General features: G+C 33.6%; 1 protein-coding gene across 1 annotated transcript in view; it reads right to left on the bottom strand.

Annotated features, from left to right (window-relative positions):
- Window positions 1-6,661: 6,661 nt before the first annotated feature.
- Window positions 6,662-27,461, bottom strand: part of LOC110028112 (P-loop NTPase domain-containing protein LPA1-like) — a 30,089-nt gene continuing 9,289 nt past the window's right edge. The window contains exons 3-6 of the mRNA XM_020729846.1: window positions 14,661-15,080; window positions 12,937-13,668; window positions 11,383-11,493; window positions 6,662-7,142 (exon numbers count right to left, since the gene is read on the bottom strand). Coding sequence (XP_020585505.1) covers window positions 6,840-7,142; window positions 11,383-11,493; window positions 12,937-13,668; window positions 14,661-15,080 — 1,566 coding nt within the window. The 3' untranslated portion in view covers window positions 6,662-6,839. The remainder of the gene's footprint in view (window positions 7,143-11,382; window positions 11,494-12,936; window positions 13,669-14,660; window positions 15,081-27,461) is intronic.

The following is a 27,461-nucleotide window of genomic DNA, read 5'->3' on the forward strand; positions in this document are numbered from 1 at the left end:
TATACTATCAAACTATTTGACAATTTTTATTGAGATTTAAAAATTAGTATGTTTGTTAATAAAAAATTAGAATTAAAGTTTATTATTTTATATTATGATAAATTTTAATAAATCGTATTTCTAATTTTGAAATTACTACTTAAAGCAATAATATAATAGTTATAAATTAATAATTTAGTAGTTATTAAGTATGTTAATTAATGATTATTTAGAAATTTATTAAATAAATGAAAATTTAATATGCATTTATTTTAATTAATTAATTATTAAATAATTACATAATTATAAATAATATGATAATTTATTAATTAATTATTAATTAGCATTCAATTTAAATAATAAAAATTTAAATAAAATAAAATTAACGCCTTATTAATTAATTATTAATTAGCATTCAATTTAAATAAAATAAAATTAATGCCTCTGATCTATCTAACCCTTCTAGAAACCCTCACATACATAACTCTTAGTTTTGCCCAAAACATCACCTTTGTGAGCGAACCCTTGCAATACAATCGTGATTTTAGCTAGATAGGAAGGCAACAACGAAATTGCAGTGTAACTAAAACTCTCATCTTTATCATCCTCCCGCTCTACTCCTACCGAAATCATCGAGAAAAGTAACCCAAATCTTGTCATTTTTCCTCTTAGCTCCTCCTGGTTTGACAAAATATGTCGTATAACAGAATTTAGTAAATCTACGATTAACGGCCGGAATCCATAAAATCTCAATTTATGGAATCCTGGGCTTTATTTGTCCAAATTGCCCGTCCGACAAGTTTTAGTCTACATGTTAAATCTTAGTCTAAAATTATTGTCAAATAGCCCCTAAAAGTCTAAAAAGTACTAATTATTTTGAATTATTATTGATCTCTATTTTAACTAACAGCAATGCCTCAACTCAAATCTTATATTTAAGCACATGTTTTATGTAGCATCTAAACAAAATAATTTCATTACCTTCACAAGCTCCGCGAGAACATCCTAAACGGTTTAGTCAACATAAGAGATTAATAGGTTCAATCCGACCTTAGAGCTAAACTTAACTGGATCAACTTAACTTGCATGAAATGAATAAGATTATTAAATAGATTAGCATGACAAACATGGTGAAATATACTTAGATGCACACCAATAAACTAAATCTAATTTAACTCATAATAGTTCAAATGTAGGTCAAGAGCATAACCCAATAGACATTCGTAGCCAACCTTTATCATGCCTCAACTAAATAAAAACCTTTTCACAACATGACATAGTCATATATTCCAAAAACAACATCCCTGCTAAAAGGTATTATTAACTTGTATAGTAATTATGATTGTAATTGTAGTCACATAAAGCTAGTATATCATTATAGAATAATAAATAATATATGTAATGATTATGCTATTAATTATCTAAAAAAAATATTTGTATAATAAACACAATTATTCTCTTGTTTACATCATCAAAATAAATATAAAATATTATTTTTATAGAAGAATATTTACAACATAATGTCACAAAAAATAATTACATGGTCCAATCTTTCCTTGTAGTTATTTTTAGCATTTGTTTAAAGCAATTACACATGTGGTATTGTTATAATATGATGTGCAATAAAGCAAACATGTTATACAAAACCCACCATATAAGTTAATACATTGAAAAGAAATAATAAGAGTAGTTATTGTCATTTTAATGCACGGCCATGTAAGAGCATATCATCTATGACAAATTGTTCAATGAATATTTAGTTATATCACTTGTATTGTAAACAAATTAATGATATAACTTATCACTCCATTCCTTGTCCATGTATGTTAATACGTCATCAACAAATTTCTAACATTCTTCACGAAACTCAAGGCATGTCATAGATCTTGGGACAATCTTTTGAGTAAGAAACGTTCAAGCAACATCCAGAAGTTTGATTTCAACAAACTTATAATCAAACTGATTAGCTCAATAAGACAGACCTAATAATATAAAAATTGGTCCAATCCGAGTCAAATGAAGCCACGATCAAGACATTAAACTTTTTGGAAGCTTTTCAGATACATTTGGAAGATAAAATATATGTCAAATCTGAAGAGTTTATAATCAAATTGAGCGTTTCGGTTAGACGAATCCAATGAACTTAAGATCGTTCAATTCTGACATCATTACGACACTCAAATGTGTCAAAATTTTGAGAAAAAAACAGGTTGAAATCTGAATAGGCTCGATACCTTTTCCCTTTGCTTTAATTACATTAAATAATAATCTTACAATCTATTTTAGGTATAAAATATTCTGTATAATCCATTTTAGGTAACTTAATAATACATATTCCTAATCTAAATATTCAGCTAAAAGGGAAATAAATCAGAATAAAGATATTGGAAATAATTTAAATAAAGAAGCTACTAATTATAGAAAACTCCTAATTTAGCTGTCTGATTTCCGTTCTTCCTTATTGACATCCCCTCAAATTGATGTTGACTAATTAAGAAGCATCAATTTGCTAACAACAAACTGATAACATTATCGGGACTAAAACTCCTCAAGCTGTGAGTGCTAAAGCCGAGAATGTCAAGTCTCAGAGACAGCTCCTGAACAATAACATGATTTGAGCAAAGAAAAACAAGTAATTCTTTTTCATTTTCGCCTAGAAATTAGAATCATAGCCTAAGAAGGATCCACTTTCAGTTACTCGATCCAAATGCTACCGATTATAGCTCACAAATAGGATCCAGTTACATGATCCAGATGCTATCGATCATAGCCTACAAATAGGATCTGCGTCCTGATCCAAATGCTACTGATCATAGCCCACAAAAAGGATTTAGTTACACATTCCAAATGTTATCGATCATAGCCTACAAGTAGGGTCCGCGTTCTAATCCAAATGCTACCGATGATAGCCCACAAATAAGATCCAGTTACGCAATCCAAATGCTATCGATCATAACCTACAAGTAGGATCTGCATCCTGATCTAAATGCTACCGATCATAGCCCACAAGTAGCATCTGCGTCATGTTATATGAACCAAATGCTATTGATTCTTCCTGTGATGACGAGGATGATTTGTTCCTGATCTTCACGCCAAAAGTGTTGAAGCCGAGATGTCGAAGCCGTAGCACCTCTAAGCATAGTAGATCCACAATCTTCGTCACCAACTTTACTATCCCATTCATTTAATTTTGTTGTAGCACCTCTAAACATAGTAGATCCCGACAACGGAACCATGGCGATTCAGCGGTAACTGTACGTGCCTCCTCCAGTAGACATGGAGCAACAACGGTAGAAACTGATGGGAAGAGAAGCGACTCATCTATAGTTGAAAGCACGGGGACATCAAGGGAGACGTAATTGGAGACTGGAATGTAGACAACTAGGTCAACGGAGGCAGTTATTTCGCTCCGGATAACGACGTACGATCCCGAGGCAACGAGATCTGGTCGCTTGATGAGGAGCCCAAGGAATCGAGGGTACACGTAGCTTATGCTCACGCTCTCTTTCTACATCTTTAGAACACGGTGGCCACGCACAAGCGACACAAGCGAGATCGAAGGAGGGAGCCACTGCGGGCGGAGTTAGAACGAAGGAGCGGTTCTGTCGAGGCTGGCCGAGTCGAAGAGGAAGACAAAGTAGAACGAAGACGACGCAGGCTGAGAAATAATTAGACAACGAAAAGACGAGCAAAAATCAAGGCAAAGAAATAATTCCTCCATTCCCGTCCAGCAAGAAGGCCGACAGGAAGGGAGTTTTGACGGTACTCCAACAATTAGCGGTGGTTAGGGCAAAAATTTGGCTCTGATATCATATTAAAGTTTTGAGAAAAAAATAGGCTGAAATCTGAATAAGCTCGAAGCATTTTCCCCTTGCTTTTATTCCATTAAATAATAATCTTACAATCTATTTTAGGTATAAAATATTTTGTATAATCTATTTTAGGCAACTTAATAATACATATTCCTAATCTAAATATTCAGCTAAAAGGGAAATAAATCAGAATATAGATATTGGAAATAATTTAAATAAGGAAGCTCCTAATTATAGAAAACTCTTAATTTACTTGTCTGATTTTCGTAGTCGAAGAGGAAGACAAAGTAGAACGAAGACGACGCAGGCTGAGAAATAATTAGACAACGAAAAGACGAGCAAAAATCAAGGCAAAGAAATAATTCCTCCATTCCCGTCCAGCAAGAAGGCCGACAGGAAGGGAGTTTTGACGGTACTCCAACAATTAGCGGTGGTTAGGGCAAAAATTTGGCTCTGATATCATATTAAAGTTTTGAGAAAAAAATAGGCTGAAATCTGAATAAGCTCGAAGCATTTTCCCCTTGCTTTTATTCCATTAAATAATAATCTTACAATCTATTTTAGGTATAAAATATTTTGTATAATCTATTTTAGGCAACTTAATAATACATATTCCTAATCTAAATATTCAGCTAAAAGGGAAATAAATCAGAATATAGATATTGGAAATAATTTAAATAAGGAAGCTCCTAATTATAGAAAACTCTTAATTTACTTGTCTGATTTTCGTTCTTCCTTATTGACAGAATGTTCATCAAACGTTGTCTGATCGAGGGGAGCCCTCTAAACCATCCGATCAAAGTGGTTCATATTCATGCATTAATTGCACCCAGAACATTATAAATAGAACCTTACCTCTCTCATGAGAGGGGGGAAAGAAAGCATGAGAGGGGGGAAAGAAAACTTGAGAATTGAGGAAAAACTAAAAGCTTTGAGGAGTGAAGTACTGCATCATTATTGTTGTCGTCAACTACCGCTGATCATCGTCAACCGTCGTCGACAAGCACCGACTAACGTCTACCACCACCTGTTGTCTATCGCTAATCGTTATCGATCGTTGCTTGTTCTTTGCAATAAGTTCATCCACACGTCGACATTGTAATTCAGGAGACTTTGTAACACTTTCCCATTCGTTGGATAAGGTGACTCTGTAATCATTAATTTATAGTGAATTTTTACAACTGGGTCAGGCTCCGCGGTTATTTTACATTACGGGTTTTCTATATAAAAACTTCAAGTGTCGTTATTGTTTGCTTTCTTTTATCTGAGTGTGTGTTGAATCTTTGAGCAACAATAAGACGATAATCCAGTACTCTATTGCTAGCACACATCATATGCAAATACTTTCCTTAACATTCTATATCACTCCATGGATAACTCATCACTCGTTCTTAATAGTAGCAATCATAACATAAATCACCTCAGGTGGCTTCACCAAATTTAAGATCATCACCACTATGCCCAACGAAATGCTTGTCACCAATGTGGTACACAAATATTAGTATTTTCATTATCTAGCATTCATTATGCATGACTGCAAGTAAAATTATATCATTGGCATTCATATCAATATTAGATCTAACGGCTATCTTGTTATATTTTTTATGCAGATTTGTCAACATGTGCTCCCACAAGAACTTCTGTTTTTTAGGTGACCTATGGGTTTCATTCAATAACTAATTTTCCTGTCATGTGTTTTTTCAATTGCATTCATATATCATAGTTATGTCAACATGTGCTCCCACAAGAACTTCTGTTTTTTTAGGTGACTTATGGGTTTCATTCAATAACTAATTTTCATGTCATATGTGTTTTTTCAATTGCATTCATATATCATAGTTACGTAATGTGGAACATTTGCATGAAAACATTTACTTTATTTTGGTTGTTGCTTATGTATGATCATGTTAGAAGTTTTAATAATAGTGCATGAATTATTATTTTATGAGTTTATATATGTATCATAATCATCTTTTCATTATGAAATGGAAGCGAGCCCAATTTTATCATGCCAATCATAATGAAACAAAGCTTCGCCGAAATGCGTATGGCCATGAATTAATTTTTGATTTTTGAAGGATGTTAGAATTGCTCTCAAGAGGTATTAAGATGTATTAAATGCAAAAGTAATTAAGTTAAGAAATTTTAAGATATATTAATTCAAGGAGTGATTAAAAGCAATAAATTTCGCCAAAATGCGTATGGCCATGAATTAATTTTCGATTTTTGAAGGATGTTAGAATTGCTCTCAAGAGGTATTAAGATGTAGTAAATGCAAAAGTAATTAAGTTAAGAAAATTTTAAGATATATTAATTCAAGGAGTGGTCAAAAGCAATAAAGAATGCATTGTTAAGAATTTAAAAGCATATTGAATAGCTTAAATGAATAAAGACTTGAAGAAAAATTTGACCTTTCAATTGCCCTTTTGTTCGTGCCCCGTTTTGTTTTGATTGAAACGTCTCTTCACATTTACCTTTTTAGAACTTCATTTCCGCATGGCCTATGCTCAGACGAACATAGCGAGGAAATGTAAGAACGAACCAAGCAAATTATATATGAAGATATATAAAAAATTGTCCTTGAAACATGAGGTGTTTAAGCGACCCATTATTTGAGGCATTTTCATACATGCCACACAATACTAATGTATTTAAATATTTGAAACTCAAAGTTTGATATTTACACTGTCACAAACCTATACATGAAAAGGTGTAATTCACTTTTGAAAACTTGGTAATCATAGTATATTTTATATGATAAAGATTCTGAGGGCTGGCATATAAATATGAAAAACTAATTATTAAATATGTAAATATATAAAAAATCTTTGGAATGTATGAAAAATGCCATAAACAATAATTACCTCCAAAATTACTTCCATAATAACTCACCCTAACCTCACACAAATGTCATCTTCAGCAATATTGGAAGGCAGCAGAGAATAAGTTGCCATGAATTGAACCACAAAAAACTAAATGAAATTATTTGATACCATCGGTTTTATTTTATTTTTTAACTTTTTATTGAAGAGAGACCATAAATATTGTTCAAAACAAATCCAGACTACTTTTTCTATCAGAATTAAGGTGAGGATTGCATGCCTGGTTCGAAGTTTCATTATTCTGGAAAAACAAATCCAGGCTCTGTTGATATTTCTGTATCAGCTCCAAGAGCTCAATTTTCTTAACTGAATTGATTTCGGTAAGCCTGCCATCTGTTAGTCTCTTGCAATTAGCCGCTGGTGGCTCATCATCTGAAGAAGAATAGCCATCCTCTAAGCCATCGAGCATGGCCAAGTCGTCATACTCTTCGTCTGACTTGGTTGATTCTTCATCGACCGAACCCTCCATCTGAAAAAAGAAAGTGCTTATCTTGTAGATGAGTATGAGGAAGACGAAAACGGCATAGTGAAGCTTTTTATAGCTCATGTTTTTTTTTTGGGAAAAAAAAAACAATAATGGTTGTATTGTGCAAAATAATCCTTGCAAAACAATGCAAAAGATCATTTTAGTCCCACATTCTATAAAAGTGTCAGACGAGTCACCAAGCTCTTTGAATTAGGAATCAAATAGTACCCTGTCGAGATTATTTCAGCTCATATTAAAAGAGTATGGGGATTAAGTTGACACTTTATAAATTTTGGGACTAAAATGACCTTCTGCAAGAGTCAAGAAAATATATTGATAATTTTCTCTATCCAAATACATTCCCACTAGCCTGTAACTATTCAACAGCTTATGGACCAAAATACGTAAGGGTGAGATGGCAATTATACACTTGCACACAAAAATAATTAAAAACAGAGCAATAAATTAGCCGCGGTCATTTGGCCTCAAAGCAAAGTAGTTTAAGGCAGCTGCGTCAAAGACTATGTTGATAGTTGAGGATAAACTAGCGTAGAAATGTCAATGGATATTCTGCAACTATTTGAACTTATACGCGAATTTAATATGCATAGCACGCAATTCTTATGTATTTAAGTATCTAAAACATAAACTCTCATATGTACATACATAGAACTTTGGCGCTTTAAAACTATGCCATGACTCAAATCAAGATCAAATCAAGCTAGTTTTTAACAATTATTGGCTCAGCTCAAGATTGGATAGAATAACTTCAAGCTAATCTTGAATAGGGGTAGGATTGACTCGACAATCAAATTTTTAACAAATTATGACACAGAATGTTATAATAAAATAAAATAAAACAATCATAATTAAGCATGATCAAACAGATTTAAACCAACTTGAACATAAATATTAGGACCCTACCTACAAACTTTCAGTTTTCCCATGTGATCTATCATAACGAACTGATGGAATATATTTTTCTCCTCTTTCGAAGAGGTATAGGGTGTAGACATGTAATATTCATAATCATAATTATGTGCCTCGTTTCATTGAGTCGAAGACTGGGAGAGGAAGCATACAAGCTGAAACTCGAAAGGGTACTTCCGTGTTATAAAGTGACATGAATGAAGGAAAGGAGAGAACAACAGAGAGGGCAGAGAATGAATAGGAGTCGAGCAATTCTCTTACCAAAGTGTTGAGGTCATGGAAAGAAGAGGACCCCGTGGTTTGGTGCGGGAGAAGGTGCCTCAAGCAAGTTTGGGCAGCAACATTGTGCTTGCATGAAGAAAGAGGAAGGTTGCATGTGAGATGTGTTGCATCGACCCACAATCGAAGGTAGAGAAAGGAGTGACGAGGAAGAACACTATGGTTTTGTAGAGAGGAAGGAGCTCTCGTAAGGACCAGACCTCGTGTGTGACGCCGTTGTCGAGCTGAGAAGAGGCAAGGAAGGGTTTGCGTGCGGGAAGGGGGGAAACCAAACAGTGAGGTAAGGGCTTTGATAATATTCATTTATGAATTTAATTTATTGTTAATAAATATTTATTAATTATTAATTATTACTTGTAAGATTTAATTAAATCAAGACTCGAGTTAAAGAAATTTTAGATTAACTTTGAGAACAATGTTAGAATATTATTTCCAAAGGTATTTTGTATAAATTAATAATATTTTATATTAATTTCAATGATTCAATTTAAAGTTTAAGTACTGAAATCTTAATTAAAATAATATAGTTTATGAAATTTGTATATATGCAATAACATAATTAATAATAATAATAATAATAATAATAATAATAATAATAATAAGTATAAAAACTTTAATCAAAAAATGAAAATAATTTTTACATTTTACTTATTTAAATTAGAGGGGACATTAATTGAATTTGAAAAAAAATACAAATCATTCATGTTGAGTAAGTTATTGTATTGATAGTCAAATTAAAGTAACCGGAATAATTAAATAAAAGTTTGTAATCAACAATTAAAATGTCGTAATTAACTAAAGGATTGATTAAACATAACTAATGATATGCTTAAAATTTTATTCTTTATTATATTATAGGTAACTAATTATTGAAGACAAGATTAAGCGTGTTTGAAGATTTAAGACAAGTCATACGGTTTAGAGGTGAGTATTAAGAGTTTTATGTTATAGTAATATTTTGTTTCTTCTCGACCAAATGCACTTACTGATGTTGTTATATATATAACACAACTCCATGATTTATGGTTCTATTGAATTTTGTTCATATTGTTATAGTGACAAGTATACTCAGTATTGTTTAAATTACCATAAATATTGATTCATGCACAAATATATTGATTGTTATACAAATGAGAATGAAATGATCATTATTAGATAATATTTAATATAATATATTTGCATGTCATGATTTACTATGATAGATTTGTCTATTTATGATACAAGTGGGAAAACACTAAAGTACCGGTGCACATAAATGGAAAATGATATTGACATTGAAATAGCTTAACTGATACAATTTTTAAATGGTGTTCCTGTAACGGTTGCACAGACATAGAATAATATAAATATATTATTGATATCGTAAAACATATTGAATAGCATGAAATATCGTAAGTTATCATATTCATAAACTATCAAATATTTTAATGAATCATTGACATGTTATATTATTTATTTTTTCTTTATATTACTATACTTTAGGTGTGTTGGTATGCATTGGCATGCATATTATTTGTTTTTTAAACTAACTTTTCATGTGTAATTAATTGATTAAAAGATGAACAATATAAGAAAAAATATTTATAGAAGGCGCGAACAATCTGTAAGGAGGGAAATTTAATTTTGTTGTTTTAATTTAATTTCTTCAGCGGTTTTTTCATTTGCTAAATGTTTAGTTATATAAAATTTAATTCCCACCGTCCGACCGTTTGTGCCCGCATTAGTTAATTCTAAGCCTCGAATCAGATCGTGGCAATAATTAGCTTCATCCCACCTATTGTTTCATTTTTATGCATTTTGCATCCTCCTCCTTTCTACCATTGAATTACATAAGGCGTTAACAATAGACCAAACTCCTCTACAACTTCTAGTCATATAACTTTGGTCTACAAATATCGCATTCCCTATTGGGGCATCCACTAACCCCTTACTCTATTATCTACTATACTTGCCCAAATGATCTAAATATATCATTGCCATATAATCTTCCATAAATAATGCTTTCACCATCTATCAAATAAAATATATTATTACTTTATAGCCTGAACTTAAAAAAAATTCATCTGTCTGCAAGAATATGATGAAAGATTTTTAGTTTCTGCATCTACATAAAATGTTAGTGGACAGGAAATAGAATGTCAAGGAACACGCTTGCAAATGTACCAAGCATTTGACAAGTTACACTTGACTATGCTATGAACCGAGAATTTGATTAATTAATCGAACGAGTTTGAAGAATTTCGTAAGTACTCGAATACTGAGTGAACAAACTTGAACAGCTTATTGTTCTGTTCATTTATGTTCATAAATATAATCATTTAAATCTCATGAACAAATTTGATTATGGCTCGATTACAACTCTTTCAGAAACAGTATCATTTGAATGTTTAATTTTAGGCTCAACGAGCAATGTTTGACATGACTCGTTCAATTTTTATAAAGCTCACATAAAACTCAATTAAACCTCGATTATGGCTCATTCATTTTGTTAAACGAGCTGACCATTAATAAGCTTTAAAATCTCTATATGAACCGAGCTCGAATCAAGCTTGAACAAGCTCTTAATAAACAACCTCAAGCTCGAACTGGAACAAGCACCTGCTTAGCTTGGTTCAGCTTAGTTGTAGTTGGTGGGGGTACCCAACAAATGTACATTTTTCATGTGAGTTTTCGTCGGTGAAATGAAATCAATCCTGTTTTAAGAAAATAATTCCGGTTCTTAATTCATTTGCATGCCTGAACCAGAGTGAAAACATATAAATTACATGAAATGGGAACAAGGTGCTAAATAACCAACAACTAATAAAATCATACAATACAACAAAGCCTTAATCCCACTAAGTGGGGTTGGCTGCATGAATCCTTTTCTCTATTTAGTGTCATATTTTCATTTAGTATTTAGTTCCAGTAAATTAAGATCATTTTTTATACAATAAGCCCAAGCCTTTCTAGGTCTACCTCTGTCTTTCTTAACACAAGTCGAATCTAAAACAATAACCAACAATAGATATGAGCCAAAAATTATAATACATACCTCTTCATGGATGTCCTCTGTGTACATGTGATCGTCTTCACTGTCAGCAGCAGGCTGTTCATCAGCTTCATCTTCACTTCCACTTCCAGATACAGATATTTCTTCCATAGGCTGGATTGATAGCAAATTAGAGTTAAAAACATGGGTTTATACACAAACATATATACAATGTGACAAGGGATGTATATTTTACAGCTACTATCATATAGCTAGGCAATTTTATAAGATAGCATTTGCTTCTGAGGGAAATGAATGAAGAGTAGAAGAATACTTACAGTGCCCAAGGAATATACAACTATATTTCAGTTTTCATGTTGAACTGTAAGGTTATCACTACATGAATGGGAATAGAAAAAAATAGAGTATCTATTTTACTAATAAATAAATTCGGATTCTAATAATCAACATTACAAATCCAAAAAAATAATTTAATCATGTTCAGGTTGTAACCAAAAAGACGGGGAGCAAAAGCAACCAGTAAATCAGTCAAGGTGGTATTTTGGTAAATCTATTGACACCCGCATAGTTTTTACGGACCATATATGATAAGTATATGTCATTTGTAATCTATCAAAGTACCAAAGATTTACCAAAAATTAATTTACTTAGTAGCTACACGATTGGATATCTCTTTTTTTGTAGTTGGAGTTGTATGTCAACATATGTAAAACCCAAAAACAAAAACATTAGGATGGTCTTCCCATTCTCAAATACATCAAAAAAAGATCCTAGGAAAGGGTTGTTGTATACATAGATTAAGCACTTGTATATGGAAACATTCACTTATGTCGATTGATTGGGTCAACTATATATTTGTAAGAGGAAAACTTCTCACATGACACACACATATATGTATGCATGTATGTATGCATGCGTGTTTTCATTTATTCTCTTTTAAATCATTGATTCTTTCATTTATGCTTTCTTCTAGTATTCATCTTAGACACCTATAAATAAGACTGTTTGTTCAGTGATAACATACCCAGTTCTCAAGAAGCTGTAGATTCAGGACAAGTGGACAAAAGTTAAAAACTAAAAGATTTGGTATTGAAAATACTAGCAGTTTAACTACATCATAATATGCAAGACAATGGTAAATGGCGAGATAAAAAAAACGAACTGGATACACATCCAGGAAAAAGGATAAAAACGTCCCAATGGAATTCAAATGTCATGTACAAAAATAGTCCAAACAAAACAACAATTAAAAATACACTCAAAAGTTAAATTGCAAAACATCCGGTATAGAAACGAGAACTGAAAAAGAGATCAATTAGGAAAGTTCCGGCTTCAATTATATCAAGCCGCTGACAAACACTACTACTACTACTACTAAAAAATTACAGTTAAGGGCATATATGCAAGTCATAAAACTGGAAGCAAATACACATAGCATGGTTTGCATATGAAGAACTTCTACAACACGTATCCATTATCACCTAAAAGTGTAATATTAGGTTAAGATTTATGTAATGACCGCAAAAATTATATTTGCATTTAAAGTGGCATCTAAAAAAAGCCTAAATTTGCAAAAAAAAAAAATTTCTTCATTACCTCTTTGGAAGCACCTGAAATTCTAGGAGAGCTAGGGCAAGAAGAGTAGTATTTGCTCATAGAATCAGTTCCATCAGCTCTGGAATCATCAATACTTCCAGCATAACTTGTACCACCTGCATCATTAGCCCAAGCACTAATCCCAAAATTTCCAAACTGAAGATTTACAGGCTCTGCCTTACAAATCTGCAAACTTCCAAACACATTGCTTTCTTCGCAGCTTCCATCATTGGATGAAGGAATCATATTACCATTAACAGAATCAAACGTCCAAGTCCTCGCAACGGAGCCATCAGTATTAACGAGTGCCATAAGATGCCTCGAAGACCCTAATCTCTGTATCAGCTGAAACATTCTTTTGGAACTAAGAGAATTAGCAGCACATTGATTTCTGTGTTCTTCATGAATTATAGGAACAGTATTTGTAAGCGGATCATACAGCTTCTCGCCTGCCTCTTGCCTCCTTAGACAGCTGAAAACTGTAGCATGAATTGTCGCTACACTTCGGTCAACATTTGTATTATTTATTTTAGGCACCAGATGCTTATCAGCACGGTTGCAGAGGTAATCTTGAATCGTTCTTATATTATTTATGTATTTTACATATTTGTTTTTTGAGGGATCTAGTGCCATGTATTTAGCGCGCACTGCAAATCTCTCCTTGTGTTTCTCCTCATTTGTGATGTAAACCATAAAAGGTATTATTGAAGGATGCCTCTTCATGAGTCCCATCTACAAAAAAGAAAAAAAAAAATTTGAAGCCAATTTAGAATAAAAAATAATTCACAAATTTCTGATAGAAAAAAGCACATAATTATAAGAATTATGAACTAGTTTATTTGAAAAATATATGTAAATGAAACAAATTTGTCTAGAAGCCAAGGTACAAGAGAGTCGTAAGCATAAATGAAAGAAATATAGCTTCTACTTTATGGCACTAATATTACATGTCATTTTTGTGGGGGGAATTTTACATAGCATACAGTACAATTCATATGTATTTAAATATCTAACAGCCAAAGTTTGATATTTGCACTTGTAACACCTTATCATAAACTGCAAGAAAAGGTATATTTCACTTTTAAGAATATAGCGACAGTGATATTATCATATGGTGATAAAGATTTCTAAGGCATGCAACTAAATATGAGATTTAGGTGTTAGATATGTAAATACATAAGAACTGTGAGGCATGTATGTAAATTTCCCTTTTCTTTTTTGGGGAAATTTGCATACATACCACAGATTTCTTATGTATTTACATCTCTAACACCTAGGTTGGATATTTACATTTATAATAGTTTCTATAAACAGATGCATGAAAAGGTAAATTTTCACTTTTAAAGAAGTTAATAATATTTGTATTTTTGATGTGATGTTAAAGAATTCAGTTATATGCATATAAATATCAAATTTAAAGTGTTAGATAGGTAATATGTAAGAATTGTGTGGTATGTATATATATGGCCCCATTTTTATGTGAAATATACCACTATCACTAACTTCTAAAATTGTGTTGATATTGCATACCCCTCAAATCATCAACATCACATAAAAAATACCACTATTAGTAACTTTTAAAATTGAAATAAATAAATATCAAAGTTTAAGTGTTAAATATGCCAAATATAAGTGGCCGCCCTTTTTTTTAAACAATAAAAAAAATGTACGCAAGAAAAGAGACAATAATACATCATTTTGAGATACCATACACAAGTACCCACCACAAAATTGAGGTTCAAATGAACACCTTCAATGATAGCAGATTGATTTTGATCTTCCCATTTCGTGATCAATCTATCAAGACTATCAATGACCATCTCACTCTGTGCCTTGAAACCCTCAATAGCCATTTGCTTTTTACCAATTACCTCTGTCCTAGAACCCTCTGGTGATTTTCTTACAGATTTACCAGCTGTGGAATTATCAACCAATTCTTCCGCAAGAAAAGATTGGGAAGCACCGGCGAGTCTTTTTGCTTTCCTCTTCAACTTTGCTTTCGCAAATTCCACCGGATCTAAGCATTCACCAGCATGATAAGTTGAGGACCATAGGAGTGGATTTTCTTTTTCGTCTGCAAAGCTTCTCATCATGTGGCGAATCGAATCGGTAGAAATTACATTGGTTATGCCTAATCTGCTTCCCTGCAACAAATATAAAATTTTAAATTACAGAAATAGTGGATTTGATAAACTTTGAGCATGCAAGAAGATGACAAGGATGCATATTTCAAGGGCAAATCTTGTCATTCAAACAACAAAGAGGGTTAATATGTAGGTAAATGTCTCAAAATCACTATATTAGCCTATTTTCTAACAACTAGAAAGTAGCAATAAAATAAAATTATTTCCAACAAAATAATTATGAAACATGGAAAGCAATATGAAAAACTTGGAAAAATAGAATATAAATATGACCATAATTAATGAGGCATGAGATATAATTCTAACACCTTCAACTAGATTATCAAAAATCCACATAACATAATCAAGTAGTAATAGATGATTCACATGGAGTGAGCCAATAAAATAATTGAATAATTTGTAAATAAAAAATTTAGCGAGACATTATCAAATAAATGATAAAATAACACCCCATCATTCTAGAAAGTAATGGGCTAGTCAATAGCCATAAATTGGGCTTTCTCCACCATGAATGTATTCAAAATTATTATGATAGATTTGACCATCGCTTAATCTAATTTCTACCTCTTGATAGCTCATCTTTCAAGAATGTATCACAGGAATGCTTTATCTTGGGGAAAGTTTAGGTAATGTTCAGTAGCCATTGTTTCCTCTCGAACTCACTTCGGCCATATTCTTTGAGAAGATTAATGCCATCATCACAAATCCCAATACATTATACCACTAGAATTCATGAACATTGGTTCATGGAAAAATGACATTCCATCAAATAACGTACTTCATTAAACATGTTTGTCCTATGAATATTTCTTAACGTGTTGATTCATCAAAAAAAAAACTGCCATCCGAGGTCATAAGCACCTCTTGATGCCCCAACAGACCAAGGTCTCCAATATCCTTTGCTCTTCCTTAATCATAGATATATCATCACATGTGGCCGCATTCAATTCCGTTGAGTTGTCATAAAGCACTTGACCCCTCAAACTACCCATCAAAATTGATCCTAACTTCAAAAGAGAATCACTATTAGAAATACTTAACATTAGTGTATGAAAAAGGTTGACTAAGAGGCTAGTTGTTAACAATACCAAAAGATCTCAAGGCAATTCAACGTAGAGAAATTAATTTGTCTTGATATCTGATTTTAAGTTTTCTCACTTACTTTTCCATATTGTAATTTTATTTTATCATAGGTCCTCCCGATTTGTTACTTTTCTCTTCAATATCTCTCGTCTCTTTTTTGAGAAGCCAAGGTTTCCACCAAGTCCGACTAGCCAAAAAGTCCCCAGTAGCTCAAAGAACATGCAAGTTGGCAAAATTGTCTCATGTAACTTGACCTCTCTCAAACAAGGAAGAAATCTTCTGAAAAGACTTCACAATGGATGCAGATTTCACGACCAAACCACCAAAAATACATTGAGTATCCTTTTGTGTTATTGCTCTTCCCTTTATCTCATCATAGAACAATCCATATATGGTTCACTCCTAATCTCCTTTGCTACCAAACCTCTTCCCTTTATTATATCATAGAATAATCCATACATGGTACTCTCCTAATCTCCCTTGCTACCAAACCTGAACATGTGTGCTATCTCTTGACAGCTTTGGGAATGGATTTTTTTACTCATTCACGTCCTTGGAGTCATCTGTGGAAAGCATACAAATACCTATAGTATGAAGAAGACATGATGGAGGTAGGGGCAAAAGCAAATTATGTCCAGGGTCAGCAATTGCCAACCCTAAAATTTAAGATTTTTCTTACGAGGTTTAGAAAAGTTAATAAATTTTAATATTTTTTTTCTTGAACAGTTAAAATTATTTGGACACTTAAAAGAACGTGATGTCTCAATATTTTTTTTAAAGTTAGGTATTGCTTGTTTATCAATAACTTCAAAGATAGTACGGAGGCGGTTCACTTCTTTGTTGACCATTAATATAAAATCGACTGAGTTTTCATGCTTATTTCTCTCCCAATGTGTCTCATCCAAAAATACATCTTAAGACGTCTCAGTCACTATTTTGTGTTTAGAAAATCGAGGACTAAGTCCTTCAAGAGTGTGTGAAAGGTTCCACGAGGTCACATACAACATTGTTGACGAAAACAAATACCCGGCCAAAGCAACTTTTATTCTAGGTCAATAGCCCGATAGTTTTTACTTCCCAATTGCAAGGAATTCATCCCACACCATAGAACATCTGCTTTTAAAAGCCACTAAATTTATCAATACTGAAGATTTTGTCCACAAGACTGTGTAACTCGCCAATAATATCCTTGACACTATCAAGAAGCAAAAGAATCAAGGTAATAACAGTCATAACAAAACAACTTCTCATATGGAAAAGAAGAATAGATGGACCAATTTCTCCCATCGCAAAGGTCCTTACAAAAAGCACCAACATGCCATCCCTAAAGGGTACCACTTTGTTGCACCTTATGAGAGTTTTTATAAAGCTTAATCACCATCGTTCAATAAGTAACTCACTAATATTACAAAAAAGGGGGCATTTCAGATGGCCCACGACTATGAAGAAGCATGTCAAGACCAGATACAAACTAAAGTTTTGTTTACACAACAACGATCATAAGCATCACAAAGGAATGCAAAAAAATTGATTGAAAGGTTCATCAAGGAATGACAATTGAAAGAGTTTTGGCTCATCATAATGAAATCCAACTTCAGGAAAACCAACATAAAACACCTAAATGACCCGTCAAACTTATCTGAGCAATGCAAACATTCACTATAGGGGTTGCCCTTAAAGTAGTTCAGCATCACAGCTTGAATGGACTTAACTAAATTTTAAAAATCATTAATCTACCTTCACTACAGCTCCTTTGCTTTTCTAGAACATCTTTGATGACTCCACCATCATCTCTACAAAAATAAATCATTATCATCTCCTCAAAAATCTTGTTTGACATAAGGAGTTATGTGACCGTCCTCGTTTCTAGCTAGTCTGAGTGGATGAGACTCAACTCAAAGAACTTTCAATCATTAGAGAGTTCTTTAGCGAGAATCTGGGGCGAGAGGAGCCTCCCAGAACGTTTGCTAGTGAAAATATGACATCTATGAAAAATGATGATTCAACTTCATTAAAAGCATCATAAATCTATAATTGTATCTTCAGAAAGCCTCAACTCATTCCAATCAAAAATACTTACCCATCATCTCACAATAAAGTCCACAGATGGCAATGGTATGGATATTATTTGTCGTAATCTTATCGAATACAAGAAGTGTCATGAGAAGATATACTTGATGAGAAGACAGAAAGTGGAGAAATGACCTAGAAACTTGCAGTCGAAGGTTCAACTACTAATAGCTAAGAACTTTTAGGTCAACTCTCTGACACAGGCTCTATAGGGGGGCTGAACCCGCCAAATAGGTACAACCAATATGGGACCAAGGGCCAATTGACCATAGTAATGGGTTAGGATTGCCGCCCAATGAGAGAGGTCTTCCCCTCCTAAGATCAACCTAAAACTCCCCATAGTAATGGGTTAGGATTGCCGCCCAATGAGAGAGTTCCCCTCCTAAGATCAACCTAAAACTCCCTTTCTTCTGAAACAAAACATTAACTTGCAACAAAGTATAACTTAGTGAGTAATTATAATTTAATATGTATTAAATTTATATGTTATGTTATGCTATGAATGAATATATCCGTAATAGGGCTGAATGTTGGCTTATGTTATGCGCTGAAGGTTGGCCTTTAAAAGATAAGCATAATACTAAGTTAAGTTGCTGAGATGAGAATGATTAGGTGGATGAGTGGCTCTACACTTAAAGACCAAATGCAAAATGATTATATTTATGATACAGCTACTGTAGCTCCTAGATGGTTTGGTCACATTAATAGTCGACCATCTGATGATCCAATTAGGAGAGTAGATGTTTTAAATTCGACTTATGTTAAGAAAGGCAGAGATAGACCTAGAAAGTTTTAGGCGTATTGTATAAAAAATGATCTTAATTTATTAGAACTAAATGAAAATATGACACTAAATAGGATGCAATGGAGAAAAAGGATTCATGTAGCCAATCCTACGTAGTGGGATTAAGGCTTTGTTGTTGTTGTTGTATGCTATGCATGAATGATCAACAAAAAATACAATTATTTTCATTAAAACTTTAAATTTATTCATTCTTGTTTCACTTTAAGTAATTACTCTTTTTAATATTGTTAATAGTCATTACAGGATTACCGTCATACTCGAAGATATTCTCAAAAATATGCTTGAAGACACTCAAAATGTGTCCGAAGACACCTTAAAAAAAAGTACCCAAAGATACCCTCAAATTGCACCCGAAGGCACGCATTTATCATTTCTTTTAACATGCACAAGTACATTGCATCCCTTACTAATACCATCTGAAGGTAATCTTCATTTCATTTCATTTAAATTATATCCTTTTAAGGCATTAATTATTTTGTTTCTTTTTCCTCTTTCATTTCCTTTTATTCAAAAGCTACAACATGCATAACAACATAAAATAAATTTCTAAAGCTTTAAAGAAATTCTTTATTTAATAAACTTTAAATTTAATACATATAAAAAAATAATTACTCATTTTACTGAGCTTGCTTGCTACACTGACTCCCGAGCCCCAGATTTTCAACCTAAATTGCATCTAGACATTAATATTTTATTAATATCAATTCCTAATTAAGTAAACTAAACATTAATTTAAGACATACCTTGTAAAATTTTTTGTCTTCTTCCTCAAATCCAAGGGACTAGTCGGCCTACTTTCTCACTTCCTAACATTAATAAAATTTAATAACATTAACTAATTAATATAGCTAACTACATTATTATTTTCATTAATGACACAAGGTTTAACATGTACCTTACGGGCCTGCAGGTCGATCTCTCCCCTTCCCGCTTACTTCATAACCTCCTCTCCCAAAAATCTCTGAATTAAAGTCCTGATTAAATTGGCATTGCATTTATACACACACACCCTCAAATTCATTCAATAACTTAATAAAAACCGCAATATAGCTTAAAATCCTTTAGTTTTCCAAGTCTTCCCTTTCGCTCGAAATTTTCAACTACAACACCCGATTTAAAATCATAAATTTTTATTGTTAATATCATAACCCATTTAATAAAAAAAAATTATATAATTACAACATAAATGATTCAAATAACTTACCTTAGGCTTCGGTTTTATAGCTCTAGCCTCACGACCAGCTTCGTTAAGCTCAAGCACGCGAGCTCCGCCCCTCTTCTTCTTCTTCTTCATGAATTTGGTGAAACCCAACAGACCAGCACTCTGCGTTGACTCCCCTTCCTCCTCTTTTTTCTGCACGCGAGTGCCGCAAGAACCTGGACTAGTCTTCCTCTTCTCCTACACGTTGAACTTCACAAGTAGGGCGCGAGCTTCGGCTCTTTGTTCGATCACGTGAGTTCGTCTTCCTCTGGTCCCGTCTCAACTCAACAGAACACGGACGAATAATTCCCTCCTTCGGATTCTTTCTTCCAAGACCGCAGCTCAGTCCAAGTAAGGGTCAGTTTAGCGCGGCGCGGGGAGCAGCCGCGAATCGCAACAGTTTGGTTTGGCGTTCCGAGCACGGCGAAACAAGTTTTGGCAGAACACGGACTGCTGATCGAACCCTGCGGCCAGCGTTCGAGCGATGGATTTTTACATGTTTATCCTTGTTGCTCCACCGTCCGCGATGACCATGGTTTTAGGCGGAATTGGGAGCAATCTCATCGTTGCTTTCCTAGCTTTGCTCTAATCGCGACTGTACCACGAGGGTTTGTTCACGAAGGCCATGCTTTTGGGTGAAACTGAGAGCTATCTCATCGTTGTCTTCCCATCTTGCTCTAATCGCAACTTTACCACGAGCGTTCGTTCCCGAAGGCTATGGTTTTAGGCGAAATCGGGAGAAAGGAGAGGGATGAGATGGATTATTTGTAATAAGTTTTAATTTTGTTAATTTAATTTAGTAATAACTAATAATTAATTTATTAATTTCAAATTAATCATAATTAAAACAATTTATATTTTTCTATTTAACGATCAATTAATTAATTTATAAATATATTTTTATGTTCTTAATTATTTGATAAAAATATAAGTTTTCTTAATTATTAAAACTACTTAATTATTAATTAATGTAAATTTATTGTTTAAGAAATAATTTATTTAATATAAAAAATATTTTATATTCTGTTTTAAAAAGCTTTACTTAAGAGGGGCGGAATGATCATTTCTGCAGAAACAGCTGCTCCACAGCTATTCTCACGCAGTTGCAACAAACAGACAAACAACATCCCCGCAGCACCTTCCTGGGGCAGCGCGGTTGCAGCGGCCCCAAACAGACCCTAAGCCTTCAATGTCGCCGCCTCTTCCCTCTCATTCCTTCTCTTCTCTCGCATGGGTCGACACAGCACCGCTACTTCTTCCTTCAATTTTTCCTCCTCCATCAGACTTCTTCCTTACTCGGCAAGGGCACAACCTCCTTCTCAATCTTTCATGTTTTCTTTCGCTCGTTCTCAACGTTAGTTATGAAGAGTAATACGACTCTTAAATCTTAACCGAAGGAATGCTTATCCTTCATGCCTATTCAATTAATTGTTTTTTTTTAACTTGTTATAACAATTCCCCCTACTCATAAAATTTTAGTTCTCAAATTTGAAAATAAACATGAAAGTAAACATATCTAAAAAAAAAAGGTGAGAATATCTTTATTACATCTTAGAGACCTTAATAAACATGAAAGTAAACATATCTAAAAAAAAAAGCTGAGAATATCTTTATTACATCTTAGAGACCTTCGAAGTAACATCATTCTCCGATCCGTGCTTTATAAAATCTTCACAAACGGAAACTCTTAATTCTGCAATTTGTTCACATCATAATCCAAAATCCTTTTAGGCTCTGCAACATAAGTCAAATCAGGTTGAATGTCAACTAAGTCTGCTATCACCCTACTGGCTCTTCTATAATATACTTTCTCAGTGGCAAAATGTAGAAAATATTATGCACTCCTTGCATATGAGTTGGTAAATCCAATCTATAGGCCGTTTTACCAATCCTCTCCACAATCTCAAAAAGACCGACAATTTTGGTGCTCAATTTTCATGCCTTCCTAGATTGTTGCAGACCTTTCAATGGACTGACCTTGATGAAAACAAACTCTCCAACTTCAAAATCAATAGGTCTATGCTTGGCATAATAGTGTTTCTTCTGTCTGTCTTGTATTATCCTCAGTCTGTCTCTGATCATTCTAATCTTCTCAGTAGCATCATCATCCAAATCAGCTTCAAAAATTTTTCTTTGAACTTTTTCAACTCAACATAGAAGTCTCATGTACTTCCTTCCATACAAGGCTTCATATGGAGTCATCCCAATACTAGCATGATGACTGTTATTATAGGCAAACTTTATTAAAGGTATATGTGATTCCCAACATCCACCAAAGTCAATGACATATAACCTTAATAGATCCTCCAAGGTCTGAACAGTCCTCTCGGATTGACCATTTGTTTGAGGGTAAAATATTGTACTGAAAGTCATTCGAGTGCCCAAACCTATTTGAACCTTTTTCCACAATCTGGAAGTAAGCATACCATCTCTGGCAAAGACAATATACTTCAGTACTCCATGCAACCTCACAATCTGATCTACATATAATTTGGTTGGCTTCTCAACAAAATTTATCTGTCTAATAGGAAAGAATTTAGCAAATTTTGTCATTCAATCGACAATTACCCATATGGCATCCCGACCTTGACGAGATCTAAGCAAACCAATCAAAAAATCCATCGCAATCTCCTCTCATTTCCACTATAGAATCTGTAAAGGCTGCAACTGACCTCCAAACGTTGATGCTTTGCCTTCACTAACTGACATGAAAGACACTTAGCAACAAATTCTGTCACATTTCTCTTCAATTCCTCACCACCAAAAAGTTTCTTCGATATCCTAATACATTTTATTGCTCCCTTGGTGAATAGTATAGCCTGATAAATGTGCTTCCTCCAGAATTTCCTTCCTCAAACTATCCACATCTGGATCAATAACTCTACTTTTTACCTCAATAAATCGTCCTGATCTAGCTCATACTTCTCTAAATAGTTTGTCTGAACTTGCTCCAGAATTTTCTGAATACTGTTATCTCTAGCTAAGGAATCTCCAATTCTACTTTTTAGAATTGGTTGTACTGTCAACTGATATAGTTAAGCTATACTATCATCACAATAATCAACTATAGATAGCCTCAACTGCTTCAAATGTTTAAATAACTGCTCCTACTGATTAATAAATAAATCAAATTACCTGAAACTTTTCTACTCAACGCATCTGCCACAAACCACACTAGCCCTCCTTAGATGATATTGAATATCTAAAACATAATCTTTAATAAATTCCAATCATCTCCTCTGCCTCGAGTTTAACTTTTTTCTGAGTGAAGACATACTTCAAACTCTGGTGGTCAGTGAAAACTTTACATCTAACTCTATATAGATAATGCCTCGAAATTTTGAGTACAAATACAACTACAACAAGCTCCAAGTCATGCATAGGATAGTTTCTTTCATGATTCTTCAATTGTCGTGAAGCATAAGCAATGACCCTACCATGCTGCATAAACACACATCCCAAACATCTCAAAGATGCATCGCTAAAAATCTGAAACCCATCGGAGCCGGAAGGAAAGGCTAAAACTAGAGCATACATTAAACAAACCTTCAGCTATTGAAAAGCCTCCTCACATCGATCAAACCAGTCAAACTTCACCGCCATCTGAATCAACATAGCAATATGTGAAAATTTCTCAACAAACCTCCTGTAATAACTAGACAGACCTAGAAAACTTCTAACTTCTATGATTCAACAATTTGCAAGCTTTCATCCAAGTAATTATCGTAGATTTCATGCCTCTGTCAGCAAAAACCCCAAGTATATTTATTTTAACAGTGTTCATATTGCAATTAATAGTGACAAAATTTACAGACAACTAATTCATGCCTAAATTCACATCGAATTCCACCAAGGGCGGCACAATATGATGGACATTAAAAATGTTTCCACCAATTGTAAGTTCTACCTCACATGATTGATCAATTTTAAAAAAAAACGCCATTTGGCATTCTTACCAATAGTATCTATCACATGCATTCAAATAAAATTCAATTACATCACTTTAGCCAATATATCAGTTATAAAACAATGTGATGCTCGCGAATAAAATAGTACTCTTATCAGTCTACTCTAAAAATATATAATATCTATCATTAAAATCATTGCATAAAACATTTAAAGTTAGTTTATAATATATTTAAACTCTTATTTGTTTTATGTATGACATGGCAGCACTTGGTTGAAAATATTAAAGGTAAAAACATACCTGTGATGACTTTCGGGGAGTCAGCTTCCTGCGAAAGAGCATATACTCTGGGCTGAGCATTTTGCTGAGTCTGACCTGTATTTAGCACTTACTCTGATGATTCAGCTGCCCTCGATTTACCATAACTCCTCTAAGGTGCTGCGGCACTGCTCCTGGAATTTGTTGGAGCCTTCTGACTCAATTTTGGACAATTTTTCGCCATATGTCGTGGTTGATGGCACCAAAAGCATGTGTTGAATTCAGACAGACACTCATGCTTGTGTGACCTTCCACACTTGTCACACTTCCTCACTTCAAACTGGCTGCTAACGCTGCTGTATCTAGCCTTCTTAGAACTTCTACCAATTGACTAAAAAGACTGCCTCTAAGAGCTCTAAGGAAATATAGATCCCTATGAATTTCTTCTTTTCTGGATATCCTTCCTCTGAGTAGCCTCCAGATCCAGCTCAATCCAATCCTCCAAGCTCTCTCTACTAGAACAAAGAATCATCAATTTCAAGAAGAATTAATGGTTGTCTAATCACATCCCTGAGCCCAAGAAAAAATTAATGGTGCTTCCCCTCAACATTAGGGATCATCTGAGGCGCATAACTTGAAAGCATGATAAATTCGATGTCATTTTGCCTAATCATGTGATCATCCTGCACCAATTTGATAAACTTATCCTGCATTTACCTCCGGACGGACAATGCTACAAACCAGTCTCTAAAGATAATCACAAACTCATCCCATCGAATCATGTGACTGGCTCAACCCCCAAATTTTTGCTGCAGCTGTCCAAGCCACCATTTTTTTGCTTTTCCCTCTAAAGCAAAAGTGGTCAATGTAACCATCATCTCTAGAGGACAAGAAAATCCATCCAGAATCTTCTCGATTCTTAGAAGCAAGGTTTCAACATCTACCGGACCTCCTCCTCCAAAAAAGAGAGGTGATCTCATATACCAAAATAACTTCAGGCGTTTATCCATCTGACCTCCTCCATTGGAACTAGCCTGAGTCTAAGAGTTTTAAATCATCTGTGTTACTGCAATCATCATCTCAGTAGATGCATTTGCATTCACAATAATCTGTGAGGGTACAACAACATCTATAGTATCATCTCTAGCTTCTTCCCCATGATCTTCCATATTTCTGAAATAGCGTAAGGAAAATTATAATTAGAGACAATGGAATTCCTTGTCAATATTACTTATGAATTAAAATAATCATCCTAATGACTCTTTTAGATCATGAGCAAACCTAAGTGTTCTGATACAACTTTTATCATGACTCGACCCGATGCTTAGAATTAAATAAGGTGAGTACAGCGGTCGAACAGTATGAACATTTCATTTTACTTTTCAAAAATTTAAGAAACTTTCAATATATGTAAAAGAGCCACTAATCCACCGGTCCAAAAATTTAAATCATCCAACAACAACATCCACAGACAATTTTTTCAATCCAGAATTGAACAATAAATCAATATCTGATAGAGGCATCATAAAATATCCAACAGCAGTGGTCCTTCTCTAATAGACCACATCTCTCCTATCAGACATATCAACCTAAGATTTTCCTTCTCCTGAAAGAAAATATTAATTTGCAACAATAAATATAATTTAATGAGTATTTATATTCTAATATACATTAAATTTATATGTTATCATATGCATGAATAATAAACAGAAAATACACTTAATTTCATTAACTTTAAATTTATTCATTCTCGTCACTTTAAATATTTACTGATTATAACATATTGAATAATATCACAAGATTACAGTCATACCAAAATGTATTCTTTAAAATGTGTTCGAATACGCTCAAAATGTGTTCGAATACACCCTAAAAAATGTGCCCGACGTACACTCAAATTGCACCTAAAAGCGCACCTTTACCATCTTCTTTAACATGTACAGATACATTGCATCACCTACCAGTACAATCTAGGAGTAATCTTATAGGACTTAAACATTTAACATTCATTTCAATTACATCTTTCTAAAGCCATTAATCATTTTTTTTCCTTTTCACCTTTCATTTCATTTCATTCTTAAGCTACAGCATGCGTACCAACATAAAATAATATTTAATTCTTTAAAGAAATTTTTTCTTTAATAAACCTTAAATTTAATAAATATAAGAAAAAAATTACTCATTCTGCTGAGCTTGCTAGCCACGCTGACTCCCGAGTCCCTGATTTTCTAGGCTTAAATGTGCTTCAACTTAAATTGCAACTAAATATTAATGTTTTATTAATATCAATTCCTATTTAAGTAAACTAAACTTTAATTTAATACATACCTTATCTTGTAAAATTGTCTTCTTCCTCAAATCCAAGGGATTAGTCGGCATTCTTTCTCACTTCCTAAAATTAATAAAGTTTAGTAATATGAATCAATTAACATAGCTAATTATGATATTAATTTCATTAATGACGCAATGTTTAACATGTACCTTATAAGCTTTCAGGTAGATCTCCTCCCTTTCTCACTCGCTTCACAACTTCCCCTCCTTCAAAGCTGAAATCTCTGTATTAAAGTCCTGATTGAATTGACATTGCATTTATACACTCACACACACCCGCAAATTCATTAAATAGCTTAATAAATACTTTAATATACCTTAAAATCTTTTGGTTATCCAACTCTTCCCTTTCCCTCAAAATCTTCCACTATAATACCTGATTTAAAATCATAAATTTTAATTGATAATATCATAAACAATTTAATAAATAAAAGTTTATATAATTAAAACTTAAATGATTAAAATGGCTTACCTTAGGCATTGGTTCTATAACCCTGGCCTCATGATCGGCTTCTTTAAGCTCACGCACGCGAACTCCTCCCCTCTTCTTCTTCTTCGCAACTTTGGTGAAACACAAATAGCGACACCTTGCCTCGACTCCCCTTCCTCCTCTTCTTCCTGCATGCGAGCACCATAGGAGCCTGGAATCGTCTTCATCTTCTCCTACGCACGACTTGACGCAAGTTGGACTTCACAGGTAGGGCACAAGCTTCAGCTCTCTAATCG

Source organism: Phalaenopsis equestris, unplaced genomic scaffold (genome assembly GCF_001263595.1).
Source record: "Phalaenopsis equestris unplaced genomic scaffold, ASM126359v1 Scaffold000002, whole genome shotgun sequence".
Lineage (NCBI taxonomy): Eukaryota > Viridiplantae > Streptophyta > Magnoliopsida > Asparagales > Orchidaceae > Phalaenopsis > Phalaenopsis equestris.